This window comes from Caloenas nicobarica, chromosome 7, assembly GCF_036013445.1.
Source record: "Caloenas nicobarica isolate bCalNic1 chromosome 7, bCalNic1.hap1, whole genome shotgun sequence".
NCBI classification, from domain to species: Eukaryota; Metazoa; Chordata; class Aves; order Columbiformes; family Columbidae; genus Caloenas; species Caloenas nicobarica.
Genome location: NC_088251.1, coordinates 11771628 through 11789585, shown reverse-complemented (window position 1 = coordinate 11789585; position 17958 = coordinate 11771628). Strand labels below are relative to the sequence as shown.

The 17958-nt window shown below is 44.4% G+C and overlaps 1 protein-coding gene across 1 annotated transcript in view; it reads right to left on the bottom strand.

The window, feature by feature from the left end:
* Window positions 1–11728, bottom strand: part of SORCS1 (sortilin related VPS10 domain containing receptor 1) — a 288127-nt gene extending 276399 nt beyond the window's left edge. Inside the window, exon 1 of the mRNA XM_065638462.1 lies at window positions 11090–11728. Coding sequence (XP_065494534.1) covers window positions 11090–11728 — 639 coding nt within the window. The remainder of the gene's footprint in view (window positions 1–11089) is intronic.
* Window positions 11729–17958: the final 6230 nt, after the last annotated feature.

Below are 17958 nucleotides of genomic sequence, written 5' to 3'. Positions count from 1 at the left end.
CCATGCACAAATCAGACAAACCATCAGTATGAATATGTTATTTGCTTCATTGGATCCTGTATCTATATCTTGTGTTCATAAACACAAGCTTTAACATTGTAATGAGTCCCGGACAGTGACAGGACTTAAACCCGCTAGAGCCTGTTACACTTGAAAACAAGGAAAAAAAATGGAAGGCGTGGAAACCTACTCTTTCTGGGCTTCAGACAAATGCTGGCAAAACTGGCCCATATCTCTGTAGTGTGGGGATGCTGAATTTTGTCAGATCTCAGCTATGATCCTGTCCAGCAGCTCCTCAGCTATCAAAGTTGCCTATTGCAATCCCAGCTCCCAGCCTAATTCTGAGCTACATTACAAGGAATTAAATCAAAGCAAGCTGAGGAAAAAGGGAAACAATACACTTTCTACAGAACTTTTTAAGATTTTCAGGAAGTTTTTGGCAGTATAAGAGGGAAGAGACTATAGGAACCTGTGGCTTAAGGAAACTTGAATTACTAAATCCCCAGAGCCCCAATCCAGTTGTTGCAGAACTGGCCTGCTCCAAGCACTCAAAACAAAAACAAACAAACAGTCAAGGTGGCTTTTGGTTCATGAGTGGGAGTTTCTTAAGATTTCTCAACTAGTAGTGATACGTTTCTTAGCATCCTGGTTTACCCAGTTGTTGAGATGCATCTGGTCTTGTTTCCAAATGTGTTCTGTAAGGACAATGTTTGGTGTCATCTGGATTTGGAAGGAAGGAACCTCCCAATTGATGCTGGAAGATGTGATGCACAATGCCCTAAGCTGGGCCCTGCGGTCATACAGCCACATTCGTTTCCTATCAGGGCTGAATCCACCTTGCATCCTTGTGCCTATAGCGGTCCCGTCCATCTGGAAGGCAGGAGAAATGGCAGGTGGACCCAGCAGCACCACCACCTTCATAGTGAAGCTTCAATCTGTTCCTCCCCATGCAGAGGATATTCCTGCTCACAGCTGGTGAGGGGCTGCTGGCTTTGTAGTCACCCCTTGCTCACAACTACACATCCCAGTTCACTGCTGCCTTGGCCCACCAGAGCAGCTGAGATGTTTGACAGCATCAATACCAGCTGCACTGGCTCGTGGCCTGTTCATCATGGCAATTATTAGGGTTATGTTCGCCTTTCATTAATAAAGAACCTCAGGTCTTCCCTGGCCCTTCTGCATCAAGGGAAGGCATCAGCACCCGCACACCTACCCACACAGGTATGTGTACAGCACTTTCCTCGTACGTTTATTATTTTTCATGGTTTTTAGGAAGCACACAGAGAATGTGTTGCTCTCTCAGCTGTCACTGCTTGTCACATTACAATAACGATCGCTGCTTTCAGAAGCCCGTTCATGTTGTTTAATCATCGCTTCCCTCTAAACTGCCCGTCACAGGGTGGTCACCAGGCAACAGCATCAACAGACAGGGCTGTGGGTGCCTGGGGAGGAGGAGGAGGAGGAGGATGGAGCACACTAGGGTTTGCAGGGAGGAACAACTCATGTTTCCATGGGAGAGGGAGGCACAAGAGCTACCAAGTCTATCTGACAGGATCCCAGCTTGCAGCATGATGAAAATAACAGGGATTTCAGTGACTGCAGAACCTGGTGTTCTGGTGGAGTCAGAGAACATGGCAGGACTCTGTCCCATGGCACATTAACGCAGAGCTTGGTTCCTGGCTCCAGCTCCCATGGGTGTCCATGGTCCTGGTCCCCCCACCACAGGCAGGATGGAAGGGCACTGCTGTCCTGTCTGGCTCACAGCCACGGACACAGCCTGCGGTTAGAGACACCTGGAATCAACCACTTTTATTCCTTTAACAACTTTAAAGGAGTTGTTTGGGAGCGGGTGAGAAGTTTCTGAAGCAAAAAGAAAGACTACATGTCAACTTATTCAAGTTGAAAACAAAATGAAGAGCAACACTGAACTTGGAGCTTTTCAACCAAAAGATGAGCTGGAGGATGTTTTGGTTGGTTTTGTTTCATTTTGTTTTCCAGGAGATACACAATTAAACAGTCATTTGTCATTTAACAAACAGATGCAGATCAGAATCAAAGCAGCTTTGGGTTACAATAGTGTAAACAGTTATTACTAAACTTCAGTAGCAATTCTGTAGAGACACTAGGTCACTGGATCCAAGCTAAGTCCAGATCTATATAGTCCAGATCTATATTCTTCATATCTGTAGCTCAGGCTCTGTCTCCTTTAACCTATTTAGAAGAGTGTTGGAACATGCACACAAATGAAGTGGAAGATGTGTAGTGCAGTCCTTTTCCATGGTGTGATCCTCAACCAGAATAACATCTCAGGGAATAATTATCCTCAAAACTCTTCTAACTCGTGACATTTCACGACCTGTACATTCTTGTATTAAGTTTAATGCATCGGCTGTTTTGCTGGTGTATCTTCTATTTACCTGTTTATCTTCTCCTATAAAAAATACATTAACATAAGCAAAGTAAGATCAAACTTTGATTTGCAGATAATTATTCCCCAAATTTTATTTTGTTTCCAATAATGAACAATTTAAATATTTTCTGTTTCATCTATAGAAAACTTTTTTTTTTTGAAAACCTGAACTAAAACTCAACAGAAGGCAAATTAATTTTCCATATCCTATTATTTGCATATAGAGCTTGATTTTTCACCATAAGTATGATTTTAACACAGAAAAATATATTTATACTTATATATAGGTAAATTCTTAAAAAAAAATAGTCCTTGAACATTCATTCAAATATTCAGTGGAATTCACTTCTCCTAGTTCTGTTTTCAGAGAATATTCAGTGAATGGTACTGGCAACATTCTTGGCCAAGGCAGTGAACATTAAGCTGTTTCAAAAGGTTTATACTGACCCAGTCACACACACAAAAAGGAAGCATATGACCTCTTTCATCTACTAAAAATATACCTTGAATTTTAAATAAAAAATTCCATGCAAAGTCTATTCCAAATGACTAAATTCTGTCTATTCGCACATTACCAAGGAATTTCCCACTGATTTCTGAATGAGGAACTTAATGATTACTTCACACCACAAAAAATCACACCTGAGAAAATCGCATACTGAGCAGAGGCAATTTACGAAGAGAAAAACAAGCCTATATTTGTTGTATAAAATATTTCCCTTGAATTATTTTCTCAACCTTAAATGTAGTGGGGGAAGTGAGAATGAGGGAGGAAGAAAAACATCTGGGTAAAGACATGGGATGTCTCTGTTGGGTTATCTAAATAGCCTGAGATTTTATGAAGTGCCTTTCACCTCCTCCTGAAGACCTGCATGAAAATGATCTGCAAGAGCTCATGGCACTGGCCTGTCCTTAAATAATCACCAGCAAAGGTGACATAAAACCTAACACAAATAGAATGCGAGCACTGACACTGAGTTGAGACCCGGTATTGTAAGGGAACAAGAGCTTCCTACGTGTAGCTGAACACTCTCCACCCAAAGAAACCCAGCCATTCCGTGCCTTGAGAAAAGGTTTGCCTTCAAATGCCAACTGCAAATCATCCCCTTCCATCTCCTTTCCTTCATCTTTTGATTTAATGTATTTGTGCAAAGCATGGAAGATTCTGCAAATGGGCTCTTAAGTTCCAAGGAGCAGCAAGAAGCGATACACAGGGCACGGGGGACATATTCCTGGTGGCAGTGTGAAAACTGTCTTGATGAATGAATTTCAGACACACCCTCTAAACACCAGCCATAGGTTTATGTCCTAGTCGCACTCCAGTATTTTTGCCTGCTCAGACAGTCCAAGAGTATCTTCTCTACCTTGCTGCTTCTGCCTTAGGGAATGCAGTAGTGGGGGAGGGACGGGAGGAGGAAAGTTGGGTTTTTTCTAAATTATTTTTAATGAGGTCAGCCCCTCTGTGGGTGAAGGTGGGTGGTGGTTGCTGGTATCACATAATTTGCTGCCTTATGTACACTTTGTGCTCTCCTCATCCCACCCTGAAGTTCCTCAGCCACACTTGCCAGAAGCACAGCATGGGTCAATCCCTCCAGCCCACTCAAGCCCCTCGCTTGAGGTGGGCTTCATCTCACCTGGGCTATCTCAGAGCTTTCTCTCCAGAAGAAGAGAAATCACAAGGCCTGTGATTCCCTTCACTTTCCTGCCCCTGCAGGAACAGTTCTGCCCCTAACCACAGCACAGGGGGGCACTGGAGGCCCTGTCCCAACACAGGCTGCCCATGGCAGGGATGCTTGGCATTGACATCCCTCCATAGCAGCAGAAACAGGTCCCATTTCCCACCTTCTTTCCCCCCACACACCTAAATCTCCATCTCTTTTCTCAGCCTTCTCCTGCCCACTCGCCCCATGTCAGGGGCACCTCAGCACAGCCTGTCCTGAGCACGTCCCTGGCGTGGCAGCACATGGGGAAGAAGTTCAGAGGCAGCTTTGAGTGCTGGTGTGCCATCACGGGAGAACATCGCTCCCCTATTTAGAGACACAATATGAGGTTAAATTAAGATCTTGGAGACCCTCTAAAATAAAGGAATTACATTTTAGGACATATCCTAAAATATCCTGTTCCTTCTCAAAGTACTTTCCTTTTATGTTCCCCAAGGAAAGAAAGTGCAGTACCAAGTAAAAGTGTTATTGTGTTACCAGCACCGAGAATTAGGGATTAAGGGCTCTCATGTTAACTGTTGTTTGATTTAAGAGACAGCCAAAAAAATTGCTAGTGGCACAAAAATCATTTTACTGCATCAACTTTTATGTGCATTTAAAATTCCAAAATAATTAGTCTATCACCCAATGCTGCCATTTGAATTGGAATCGAGGCCCATTTTCATTTAACATAGAAATGTCAATTAGAGCTGTGGGAGTCATTGATTTTTTGGTTTGCTGGCCAGATATAAAAAAAGAAAATGAGAGAAAAGAAATGCCTTGTGTCAGTCTGATTTTTTTTGTCCTCCTGTGAAACAAAAACCTGAATGTAGGTTTGGTTCTGGCTGAACATGATCCAGTACACACAGCATTCATGGTAGTGTCGGTTGCCCACATATAGGCAAATCTAGTTTGAGATACTCTACTATTCCCAGGCTTGGGCATCAGGTAGGGTGCAGGATCCACAGGACACCTTTGCCCTGTGAAGCAGCAGCTAGAGGCAATACCATCTCAGATATCACTACATTCCTCTGTGTGGGACACTGAATCAAGGTTTTTGTGTCACAGGATCATTTTTAAATACAGAACAAAAGAACTGGAAATCCATTAAAAAATACTCTCATGAAACAAAACAATGAAAAAAATGTTACATTTAAACTTTCAAGATTTTGGCTTGTTCGAGGCTGTTTTGCAGGTGCCTTGGGATCAGAAGGAAATAAAATTAAATGCTCTGGCCAAGCTACAACAGTATTTCTAGGGGAAGAGGTCTTTGATGGGCCAGTTTCACCCGCCTTGCACAACATGAGGGTTGTATTGAGTCTGGCATAGTAAGAAAGGCCCAGAGGACACAAGATTGTCCAAGGCCAATGCTAATCTTGCAGCCCTTCACATGTAGAGCTGTATCACAACAGGAGGGGTCAGAATGGTTTCTAACCTCTCCAGAATGAGTGGAAAACTTCTGACCTCCTTGCTTCTCCCTCTGGACAGACCTCATCATGACTGCCAGGTCAGATAAATAAAAAACTTTACTTAAAGTTAGGAGGAGAGGGAGAAAACCCTCTTCTACCATGAAGCACAGTATTAAGGAGATTGAAAACTATAACCCTTTTGCTTTATACAGTTTGTAGCCTCCTAATATTGTGTCAATGCCAGTTGCAACTGTCAGAGCTCTTCCATTATTCTCCTTAATCTCACCTCATGATAGGATTTGCATATCTCACCTGTCAGTCCATAAGGAAGCTACTCATCATCTCCCAAACACTTTCACAGAGACCAGATTCATACAATGACAAGCCTTTCTTCTAGTCTTCATGGATTCTCTTTCACCCACTGCTTTCCCTCAGTGCACAGCTATTCTTATTAACAAATTCCCACATCTCTTATTTTGTGTTCTATATATGAAAAGCCTACGTTTTAGCTAGGCAAGAAATATATCTAGAGATGGATTACAACACAGAAGAAAGAAATACTATGGCTATTGACTAATTTTTGCCAAATCACTCATGCAGGAAAAACAAAAACAAAATAAAACCAAAAACAAACAAACAAACCTCAAAACTTTCTGGTTAAAGAAATAAAGTCCTAGTCAAAGTTACAGGAAATTTTCCAGTGTTTTCTCTCACTGAAGGCTTGGTTTTTAAGTAGGCTTCATATATAAAATGGATGTAAAGTATTTATGATCTACACAGTAGCAAATCTAGTTCAGAAGACCAAAATCTGAAACAGGGGACTTTGAGCAATACCAATTTGACCTGATTTTTTCTGGTTTAAATCCCTATTTTTGTTTCCTCACTTTTTATCCAGCCCTTCCTAAATATATTCTCATTAGCTCTAGCAAGAGATTAGCCTGAAACAGTCTCAGCTTCTGGTGCATTATACTATTAATACTATTATATATCATTGTAATATGTAAGAAATACCTACTACATCTCACTGAAGCATTTTAATGCAGACATCCTTCTCAGATGAATCATTCTTCGGACCCGTTTCTTGCACCCTAGGAACCAATCTAAATGCAAAGTGACTGACAGAGGGGTCATTCTTCACTGTGGGTCTCACCACACAGCTGGCTCTGGGCTCCACAGATATATTCATATACTTAAAACTCCTCCTTTATAATAATGCAATTGCCATGGGACGAAGGGATCAATGGGCTGTCACAGTGTCATACAATGTAGTGCCAGTCAGTCGTGGGATGATGTTTACAGATTCTTCATCCATGCCTTGTAGTTTTACACTCTGCCAGTGAGAGAAGGACAGAGGGTACCAAATACAGCCTGTTGCATGAACACAGCATTTGAGCAAAGAAGATTCAGAGTGAGATGATGTGAAAAGTGACATTTTGATTGTGATCCTCCATTCTGGTCTGAACAGAAGAACACTGGCAATTTAAGATACTTTTACCATGCCTTTACTGTCTCCCTTGTAAAAGGGAATACATTCGTTATCATCTGCATGGGATTTTGTTCATCAAAAGCAAAAATCTGATTCAAATTCAAGCTCTCGGGAGCCTGACTCCTAGAAATTCACAGTTCGCTTTCCACAATCTGTCTTACAAGAGAATACAGAAAGAACAGTGCTTGCTTGATTTAGCAAACCAGAGGCTGAAAGGGAATATGATCACTGCCTGTAAAATGATTCCAGGGGACATAAGTGTCAGGGAGAGAAAATAACTTTAATTAAAAAGCATATGCACAAACAAACAAACAAATTTTGAATTGCCCAATAGCAACATTAGAAAAGAAATGAGAAGCTTCCAACAACGTGAAGAATAAAGCTTGGAATAGCTACCAAGAAAGGAAGAAGGCAATAGGAGGGTTGGTTTAAAGAAACCTGTTTTCAAGATGCAGTTTGATCAGTTTATGGCTGTAGGGTGCAATACCTGTTGTAGCCCTGTACTTTCTTTAAGTTCCTAATTTATAAAGTAGGTTGGAACACTCCAGCTGAAAATCCAACAAGTTATTCACAATTACTTTGCCCAGGAGGAAGTACAGTGCATTGGAAATATATAGGTGCTTTGTTATTCTGCCTTACCTGTGCCCAGTTTGTCCTGTCAATAACATCAAGTAAAATATTCCAATACCTGATGTAGAGTCTCATCTTGCCTAAAAGCTCTCCCATAAGAGACCTAACTCTTCCCTGTTGTCTAGTGTAATCACCTGACAACAGCAATGATGACCTTGCAGGCTGCATCCTGCATTGGACCCATCAGTTGTATTGATTTTCTACTGTGGATGGAATATAAAACCTGTCTGGCCGTGGTTATTTTGCATCTGGTCCAGACTTCATCTCCAGTAGTCTGTTGAGGATCTTCTGTTGTGGAGGACCTAGGAGAATCTCAGCTTTGTCTTTCCAGCCATGTAAATCATAGAAGTTTGAAACAGATGTTTAAAGGTACCATGACCATGTAAAAGCCAACCCCCAGGTGTACAGCAAGGTACATGCTCAAATTCTTTGCTAAACACTTTGAGATCTACACCAACATCCAGCCCAGGAGAGCACTCAGTCCAGAGCAAGGCAAAGGTAAACTGCCTTATGAAGTGAACGTGAAACCCATGCTGCTTTCCTTCACAGCACTCCTCTGGGGAACTCCTGCTGACTCCACCAGTGAAAAAGCCAAGGTAGAAAGGAGGGATTAGTGCACATGTGAGGTGTGTACCTACAGATGTGACTTGGGCACACTCCAAATGTCCAGCTACAGATATTGTGCTGGAGGGTAGGCTGTTCAGGGAGTATCTAAAGTCACTGACAGGCCAAAATAATTGCTGATGTAAGACAATTTACATTGGTGGAATTACACCTGGATGACTTGGACTACTATTTATTATTCTCATTGTACCTGTGACCAAGCATACAGCGAGTTCATCCTCAGAGCAGAATGCCATCAGTTAGGTGGTGCACACACTCAACATGAAATCACAGTCAAGCCCAAAAGAAGCTGCAAACACTAAAAACGATCCCTAACAGAAATCAAGAGTCCTTTCACGAGTCCCTTCTCCTCCATCAGAAGCATTACAGTTGTATTCAAACCACTACCAAGATAAGGATATAGGGAACCACACCGAAGCTGGCAGAATCAGGTACATTACAACAGAAAACCTTATTGGTGGCAGTGCTTTAATTTTCCAGCTTTTCTATCTAAAGGGTTCTCCAGTGTTTTGAGCTTTGTTTTGGATTTTTCCCGTACTCACACAGATGCTGCAAACCATTATCATCTTCATCGTGCCCCTGTGCCTGGGTGAAAGGGAAAAGCTGTTTAACAGCAGCACTTACAGAGTGCATTAGACTGAAAATGTGAAGAGGTGTGTTGCATCTCCCTGTCACAGCAGGGAAACGGAGGCAGGGAAGTAGCAGCTGCCGCTGCTGGCGTGCAGCCAGGGCACCAGAGTTACACAGCATCCCTCGCAAGCAGCACCATGGGATCCTCTGCAACCCCCACACAGGCAGAACAACATACATTGTACCCTACAGGAAGCATTTCTTCACAGATGAGTGCCCAAAATCTCCACAAAAAGACACTGGGTCAGTGCCACTTTGGGCTACCTAATGAACACGCACCATTGCTTCAGCTGGGCCCAGACAAGCCTGTCGTGTATCCATGTCCTGCTGAGGCCAAACTTCATTTATTGTTGTGAGGGGGCTGCAATCACAGCACAGGGTCGCACAGCACTGACAGAGCCCCCAGCAGCAAGGTGGAAGCATAATCTCCCATATGCAATGCAACCCGCAGCTCTTTGGGGAGAACAGCGGCAAATTATTTCCCCACAGCTCCCTGAAAACATTTGTACACTAAGACATGCAGAAAGTAAATCAGTCCCTAGCATTAATAGTCCATACTACCACAGTGGGCAGAAACATATATACATATATGTGCATACCTAAGCACATATATTTTAAAACACATATATAATAGCAGTATATCTGTCTTGATAAATCTACAGATTAAACATAATTGCAGTGACAGACCAGGAAAACTGATGCCTGCTAGATGATTTTTTATATCAGAAGCTTTTTCTTAGCAAATGGGTCACTTTAAACCAGTGTCGGCCTCAATTCCATTTGTATGAACAGACCTGAGCTCCTACAAGGCAGCTTCTGTTCGCACAACTACATAAGAGACAGGCTGAGTTGTGAAGAAAGAGTAAAGTCCTTCAAAACAGAGATGACAAGTATTATTCTGTCAACTCATTGATTAAAAAGCTCCTGATGAGACCATAAAACCATGTCCCAATTAACTAGGGCTGAACCCTACAGTGAGGTGCTTACGACATCCGCTGTAATTCTAAATTGGGTGGCTGTGATATACCTCAATACAATCTATACTGAAAGGAATTCATGATAATTAGACTATTATTTCAAAATGTTACCAGGCTCATAGTACTAAAAGCTGAAAGAAAGGCCAAGGATTTATGCCAAGCAACCAGAAACCTTCTGGCATTACAGCTGCAGACACCTTAGAGGAGAAAAGCCCGAGTCCCAGTTTCTCCTGGGAAGTTGTACAGGCAATGACTATGTCTTGCCGGCAACTATCCCTTTCTCTCTTATTAGCATTCTGCTTGCTGTCTCTAGGAGGCAAAGTGACAGAAGTTGGAGCATTCAGACAGCCAGATCCCCCCACTTCTGCTAGTCCAGAAGCAGACTTAAAGGCAGGCAGAAAGCGCACCCAGGCCTCAGCCCTGCAGCTCCAGGCTACCTCTGCAGCAGAGGCTGGAGTGATACAGAGCTCAAGTTAAGCTGGTAACTTTGATGCCACAGCTATTGCTCCAGCCGGAAAACCAGTCCCCTGTTTCTGTGGCTGGTTTTGTTCTCATGTCAGAGCCTTTTTGCTGCTATTCACAAGGAAGGTTCAGGTTATGGGAAAGAGACAAGAACTGTCTCTTTTCAACAGCCCAGTGACAAGAGGCAAAAAGCAGCTTTATGTCCTGCACCTCGGCACTTTCGAGATGAAGTTCTGAAGCCCTCCAGCATCTCCCCATCAGCAGGGCCTGAGGACCAGCCCTTGGACTGACGTGGGGCCCCCAGGGCAGGGAGGAGGAGGAGCAGCAACCAGAGGGGCTTTCCCAGGCCGTACTCCCAGCTTATCTTCACAGGCTCCCGGCGGGGGTTACCCTGGGGAAAAGGATGGGTGCGAGAATCCCCCCTAGACTGACCTTTTCCCTCCCCACAGTGTTTTATACCTCTCTGCCCGCAGGGTGAGGGAGAAGGGGGTGGAGGGGGCTGTGCTCAGCGGGCGAGCGCCGGAAAGTTTTTTTGCTCCAGAAGAATGGCCCTTTTGAAGCACTTCTGCCCCACTGCACACTGCTAAGCGAAACCAATCCCCGGCGCCCGGAGGCGCAAAACCCTCCCTCGAGGAAGAAAAACTCTGCATCCTCCCCAGCCCCCCCTCCAAAAAAAAAGGAAAAAAAAAAAAAAAAGAAAAAAAAGCAAACCAAGGACAAAAGCAAACCCTCCGCCCGCACCCCGCGGCGGCGGTACTCACGCTGCTGTTGTGCCCCGACCAGTGCACCATGGCTTGGTTGTGCGCCGAGTCGCCGGCGAGGGCGAAGGTGGTGCTGCCCAGCCGCAGCTCCTCCAGCCCGAAGCGGGCGGCGCCGGCGTCCCCCGGCTCCCGCCCCGCCGCGCCGCCCGGCCCCGCGGCGCCCCGAGGGCTGCGGCCCCGCCGCCGCCGGCCCGGCCCCGGCCGGGCGCCCGCCGGGGGGGATGCATGTCCCCGGAGAGGATGCTCCTCGGCAGGAGCCGCCGCCGCTCGGGGCCGGCTCTCCCCGGCCACTTTCTCGGGCTGCCTCGTCAATTGCCGGGTCTCCCAGCCGCTGAATTTCTCTCCCGCGGGAGCAGGGGCGAGGGTCGCTGGCAGCCCGGCATCCTCCGCCTCCATCCCGGCCCCTTGCCCTCTCTCACCTCCCTTCTCCCCGGGAAACCTCCTCTGCTCCTTTTCTCCTCCGTCGGTCCTCAAATGCATTAATCCCTGCTGCGGATGTTGCTGCTGCGGCTTCACCTGGGAATGGCAGTATCTGCAAGTTATTTCTGCACCGGTACAGCCAAAAGTGAGGAGGAAAAGCCATGTCCAGTACAGAAGAGCAATGTGCCAGGCTGGATACCAGCCAGCAACTTTTTCCATCGCTGCTGACTGCTGATGAGTGCGAGGGAGAAAGAGCAGGAGCGAGAGCAGGAGAGAAGGGTGCTGCCGATTTACCCGCCGCGGGGTAAACACAGCGAAAACTCCGTAAAGTTTCAGACTCTGCCGTATTAGATGAAGCCGGGAGGTAGAGGAGATTGCTTTCTTTCCCCTTCTTTTTTCCCCCTTATTTTCTTTTCCTTCTTTTGCACTTTTCCCCTTTTTTCCTCTTTTTCTTTTTTTTTTTTTTTCTTTTCCTGTCTCCCAAGATTGGCGTTGCTGATCAGGCTTTTGATGGAAGGCAAAGTCACCACCACACGGGGGAGGAGCTGAATTGAAATCAGAGAGAGAGGGAGAGAGAGAGGAGCAAATCCTGGCTGGTGATTTCTCCCCGCTGCCTCTGTGGAAGTCTCAGCTCGCTCGTCTCCCTCTCGCTCTCTCTCTGCTCCCTCTCACTTCGCCGCTTCTGCATCACACTCCTCCCGTCAGGACGCCCTGCGTGTGTTCTGTGAGCGATTGGTTACTCATTCCCCCTCTCTCTCACGCATACACCACACACCCACTCCAAGGAGGACTTACCCCAACTTTTAAACTCACACCATCTGATCCTCTTGCTTCCCTGTGCTTCCCATCAGCTCAAACCCCTAAAATCTGCTTCCGAGACCCAAAATACTAAAGCCACTGCATGGCGACTGGAAGCGAATGTGCAAACTGAAGGAGTAATACATACATGTACACATACATATGTGTGCGTACAGTCTTTCCAGAAGAAATATTTCAATTCGATTAATTAAGTGGCCTTAAATGTCTGAGTAGACTCTGAAATGTCCCTTTCTTCCTCTCTTCCTGTGACTGATGGAAATGCACTGGAGTTGCTGGGAATAGGCACCTTTGCTCAATTACACTGAGGGAAATTCACATTTCTGCCCCTCCGTTTCCTTCTCTGCTTTTGCTTTGTTGTACCATCATTTACAGTAGCTGCCCATGTTTAGATAAATCACTCAGGCACAGCAAAGATGTAATCACATAAATGCCGATGGAGACAGGGACAAGCTTTTGGAAATGAAATGACAGCAGTTGGTGGTGGGAGAGGGGGAGAGAGAGATTCCCCACCATTGGTTTATCAGCAGAAAAAACTCTTTCTGCTCTAGCTGTCCCTCAGGTTTTCAGGACCAGCAATTTCTCACCCAGGAGCTGTGCTCCTCTCTCACTAGCTCTCTGCCCCAGGGATCAGCCACTAGTGGTAGCCAGAGGAGATCACCAAACCCTGACTGCAGAGGTTGCTGTCTGCTGGTCATGGGAGCTGCTGGTCCCTTCGTGTGGGCAGCACCATCGGTCACTGCTCACACAGCAGAGCAGGGGCCCGAGCTTTAACAGGCACTTGCAAATGCCCACCTGTCTTAAGACTGAAGAGAATTAAAGGCTCTTCCACAAGAATTTTATTCCATCCCCATCTGCTTGCTCTCACTCATTCCCATTTGATTTCCAGGAGAGTTTATTTTTTAATTAACGTTTTTAACATTTCCTTCCTGACATGGAAGACTTTATTGTATGTTTTTGGCAGGGCATTTCAGAAAGAGATTTGCAGATTTGTTCCACATTCTTTTAGAGATTTCACTCAAATGCTCACTGGTGACATGTCTTGGGATATTAGCACAAGACCACAGGTGAAGGGAGACTTGCAGTAATCAAGGCTGGGCATAACTTCATGCTGCTTACAACAACGATGGATTGCTGGCAATGTAACTACCAGACCTCAGCTAAATCTACTGTAAACCAATTAACTGCATACCTGTTTCTGTATCTCCCAGCTAAATGGTTACTATTAGTTACAGCCTGTCAGTAATAATAATTAAGAGTCTGTACTTACAACTTTCCTTTACTAAGCCCAAATCTTTTCAAAAAGGCCAGTGAATTTTACTCTTGTTGTATAAACAGGGGAAACCGAGTCACAGTGCGATCAGCAAAGCAGCAAGGGTTGGAGATGGCGCTACCTTATTATTAACCCAATCCTTTGGTTTTTATACAACAGATTGACGAGATGGATTTATCCCAAAGGATGCACTGAAAAGTGGCATCTTCCCAGGATAAGTCTCTTAAAGAGACTTCAGTCTAAAGGGATGAAATTCAAAGAGATGAGTGGGAAGTCAGAAAAATAATTCAGAAGAAGGAAATTAATAAGCGGCCAGAGGAAATTTCTCCTGGGATTGTAATAGAGATTTGCATGAAAATGAATGGCTAAAGCTAATGAGAGAAACAATCTAGTTGTCTCATTTAGGCAGATGATTATCTCTGCGTTGTGATGAGTGACCAGTGAGTGATATGGATGTGCCTGGTAGAGCACAACTTAAACACTGTGAATACACTACACCTGCAGAGCTCTGCAGCAAATGCACGTGAGAGTCAGTCATGGAGAGAAAATACTGGATCTGACCTGAGGGCTGCTGTCACTTTTTCCAGCATAACCCTTGTTGTGGGTGGATATAAGACAGAGATGTACAGTACAACCCTTTCCCTGATCTCTATTTCCACAAATGATCAGTTTAGGCAATTTCAGCATCAGAAACTTCACCTGATTCCTTACATTTAATAGCTACGGATGGACCTGTCTTCCCTAACTTTGTCTAATCCTTATTTATACTCTTGGCATCTGAGGCATGCTGTGGTGGTCAATTTTACAACCTGATTATGTGTGCTTTTGAATACTCATGATCTGCACTTAACTGGGACATTTTAAATTGCCATAATCTAATCTTGTTGCCAGCCATCCCTCTGCCACAGATGATGTGATGACTGAGCTATCTGATATAAGAAGCCAAAAGTCTTTGGCACAAAAGAATAATCCTCTTCCTTTTGATGTAAGGGATAGCTTTCTGAGTTGGGAGCTGCAGTAAGCCCAGATGCTGTCATTGGAGAGGGGCTAAATTCGTACACTCAGCCAGAAAGAAGCTTTGGCGTGTAGTGACTGAAACCCATGGCCTTGCTAACAAGAAACGAAAGGCTGCACTCGTGGGTATCCTGACCTGGATCTACACCTGATCTGATGTTTCAATAGCATAGACTACACCACATGTCCAGCTCCAATCTCTGATGAGAATGTGTTTTCCATCAGACCTGCTACGCTACCCAATCAGAGACTGCTCTTCTGTTTCACACGGGCAATATTGCCTTGAGGGAGGGAGACAGGAGTGAGCACTAGGGGCTGTGGAACAGGAGACAATCGTTGGCACTATAAAACATGATGCTATGAGAGCAAATGAAAAATGCAGGTCTCAGCTGGCCTCATCAGCCTCTGCCTTTACCATGATGAGCAGTGGCAGGAGGTGAACCTTTTTGCCAGGGAGGAGCTACCACAAAGGCAGAGATCTGCACAGACATGAGAGGGTTTGAGGAGGTTCTCGCTTTCAGGATCAGGAAGCACAAGCAGGAATCTAGTGAAGGGAGTAGATACCAGTTCAGGGCAGCTGTTGCAGTGGAGCAAGCATCTTCCTAAGGATTTATATAGCCTGAAGAAGAAAAGCAGGAACAGAATGAAATGCAGATGACTACACAAATCTTCACTTGGGATTGGGCAGGTTCAGAGACAGGGCTTGGTCAAGGACATAAATCCTTGTGACAATGATTGCAATAATCCATCATCTGCGGGAATCCTTTCATCTGGAGTGTTTCACACTTGCAATCAGAGACGACTTGTGAAAATGTGGTCCCAAGATACGTCCTGGCTCCACAGGATTCCTGTCTTCTAAAACACGTTAGGCAATGTACCCTGCATGAGGGAAGCATCTCAAGGCCTTTGCCAACATTGCCTGCGCTTTGGTGGTATATAAAAGGAGAAAGAGGAATGAAAGAGGATGTAGAGAAAGAAACAGAATTGGGTGGGCTTAACAAGCTGAGTTTTCAATATAGGGCAGGGGCATAATATAGCCTGGTCTGTCTTGGACACGAACATCTTTTAGTCTAAGCAGTATAATCTTTGGCAAATATCTAGTAAATATTTGTATAATCAGGATTTTGTGAATCCACACTCATTTTAAACCATCAGTTTTCTCTGTAAAGACTGTGTAATGAAGGGAGCCCAAGAAGAACACTGTTCCATTGATTCCTATCAAGCCATGGTGAGTGATGAATACCGTAGTTTGACATTACACATAATTCCTCCAAAAGGAATCTCTGTTTGAAAAAAAAAATTACAAATCAGGATAAAACAGGGCTTGCTGAAGTTTCCCTTAGGGAAAAAAAAAAAAAGACGGTTCTCAACTGTAAATATCACAAAAAGAATTTTTTTTTTTCTGAATAGGTTCTGGATGCTTCATTCTTTAAATAAAATAGAGACTAATTATATACATCAAAATTACTACTTCCAAGTGCTTCTTATTTCACTGAGCAAATGGAAATTATTTACCTATGTGGCTTGTTTTGTAGCAATATTGAGATAATTGTTACATAAGTATTATCAGAAATAAATCCTAGGATCTCACATCAGGGAAATGCATTCAGCACACAAAAATGATCTGAAAAAAATCTGGAACTGAAATAAAATCTGTATCTTCCTTCCACTGAATTTCATTTCCCTCACTGAGATTATTTTTGGAAAGGTGATTGAACTATTTATTTTTAACACTAATAATTCATCTAAATTTATTATCATGAAAGCTCTCCTTTGTTATTCCAGACAATCAAGCCCCAAACCAGTGCCATCCCAAAATTAAGCTGCTGCAGCTTTTAACAGGGGCTCCCATTCATCTGCAAATGTGATGTGATTTTGCTTTAGTTGCCATAAATATTAACAGCAAGGGCTTTTTGTTCTTTTACTCCCTCTTGCTGCAGCCTGTTGCAAAGACCGAGGTTTAAAGTAACCTCAAATAGTGCAAGACTTTGCCACTTTATAACTTAAAGAGCCATTTCACTTTGCTAAATCCTCAAATGGAGATTTCAGACAGCAATTTATCTGGCAAGGAGAGCTGGGTGGTGAGCAGATTCGATCAGGGTGATTGCCTCTAAGTGCAGGAGGGTACTCAGCACCCATAGCTGGTGCCAGTTTTCCTTAAAGCGCTGTTTATACTGAAATATCTAGTGATGCTCATCAGCCAGCAGCTCTCTCTGCGGACAAGAGGAGTTGTCTGGATCTTTCTCCTCTGGAAAATCTCTCATGCTGGCTCCTCTGTTTCACTTCCACTTCTGGATCCAAAGGGTTTTCACACCATCCCACCACAGACAGCAAAGCTCACACTCATGGTGCAAGACTCATGGTTCCAGCCCTCCTTCCCACTCTTCCAGCTGCAGAGATTTCCTGAGCCAGCTTTGCACAGTGATTTCAGGGATAAACCAAGGATGGATTTGCCATGGCAGAAAGGGAGCATGTGGACCTCCCTCCCCCCAAATAAGCTTGTACTCCCAATCACGTGCAGAAGCAATACTTGTGGCTGCACAACTACCAGACTCATACTTACATTGAATCCAGCCTTCTTTGCCACTATGCCTGTAAATCCTGGGATTTAATCCCACCTCTGCCATTTCTTCTCTATTGACATCTGCTCCTCTGTGCTGGCCTCACATATCACTGGTCCAGTGACCCCCTCCCCTTGTGATCTGGACACATCAACCCATTCCCACCTGTGCTCCTAAGTACTGCTCCTCTGTCAGGGATTAGCATGGTATTTAGGAGCTGAAAACACTCCAGGCCACAGAAGACAGTTGATGAGAAAATTTTCTGCTTGAAATTCCCAGCTGGCATTCTCTCTTGATCAGCTTTTGCAGCTTAAGAAACCTGGAAAACTGCCCTGAAAAGCTCGTCTTAGCTTCTGCTGGGTTTCGTAGTTTAGTTGGGTGTAAAGTAGAACTGCAAGGACTGCACTTACATCAGGACTGCACGTACCCAGCTAGTGCTCTGAGCTTGCAGCTAAGGAAAAAACTGAGCTGGAGCTCAGAGTTAGAATGAGCTTTATTATAACAACTTCTAAACTAGTAAGCACTGGCGGAAGCAGGAAGCCTGAGGTGTATCTCGTAGTCAAGTCATTCACCACCACTGAGATGAATGATAACCACAGGGATGACCCAGCAATTGTCACATTTCATCCTGACTGTTTTAAAGCAACCCCATAATATCCAGAAGGTTTTTGCCATCAATAACTGAAATGTATGCTGTAGACATTTCCAACTACAGGAAAAGCAAGAATGTAACCAGGAAAAATGAAAATTACTTCAGCAAAAGCAAATAATGCTTGACTGACCTG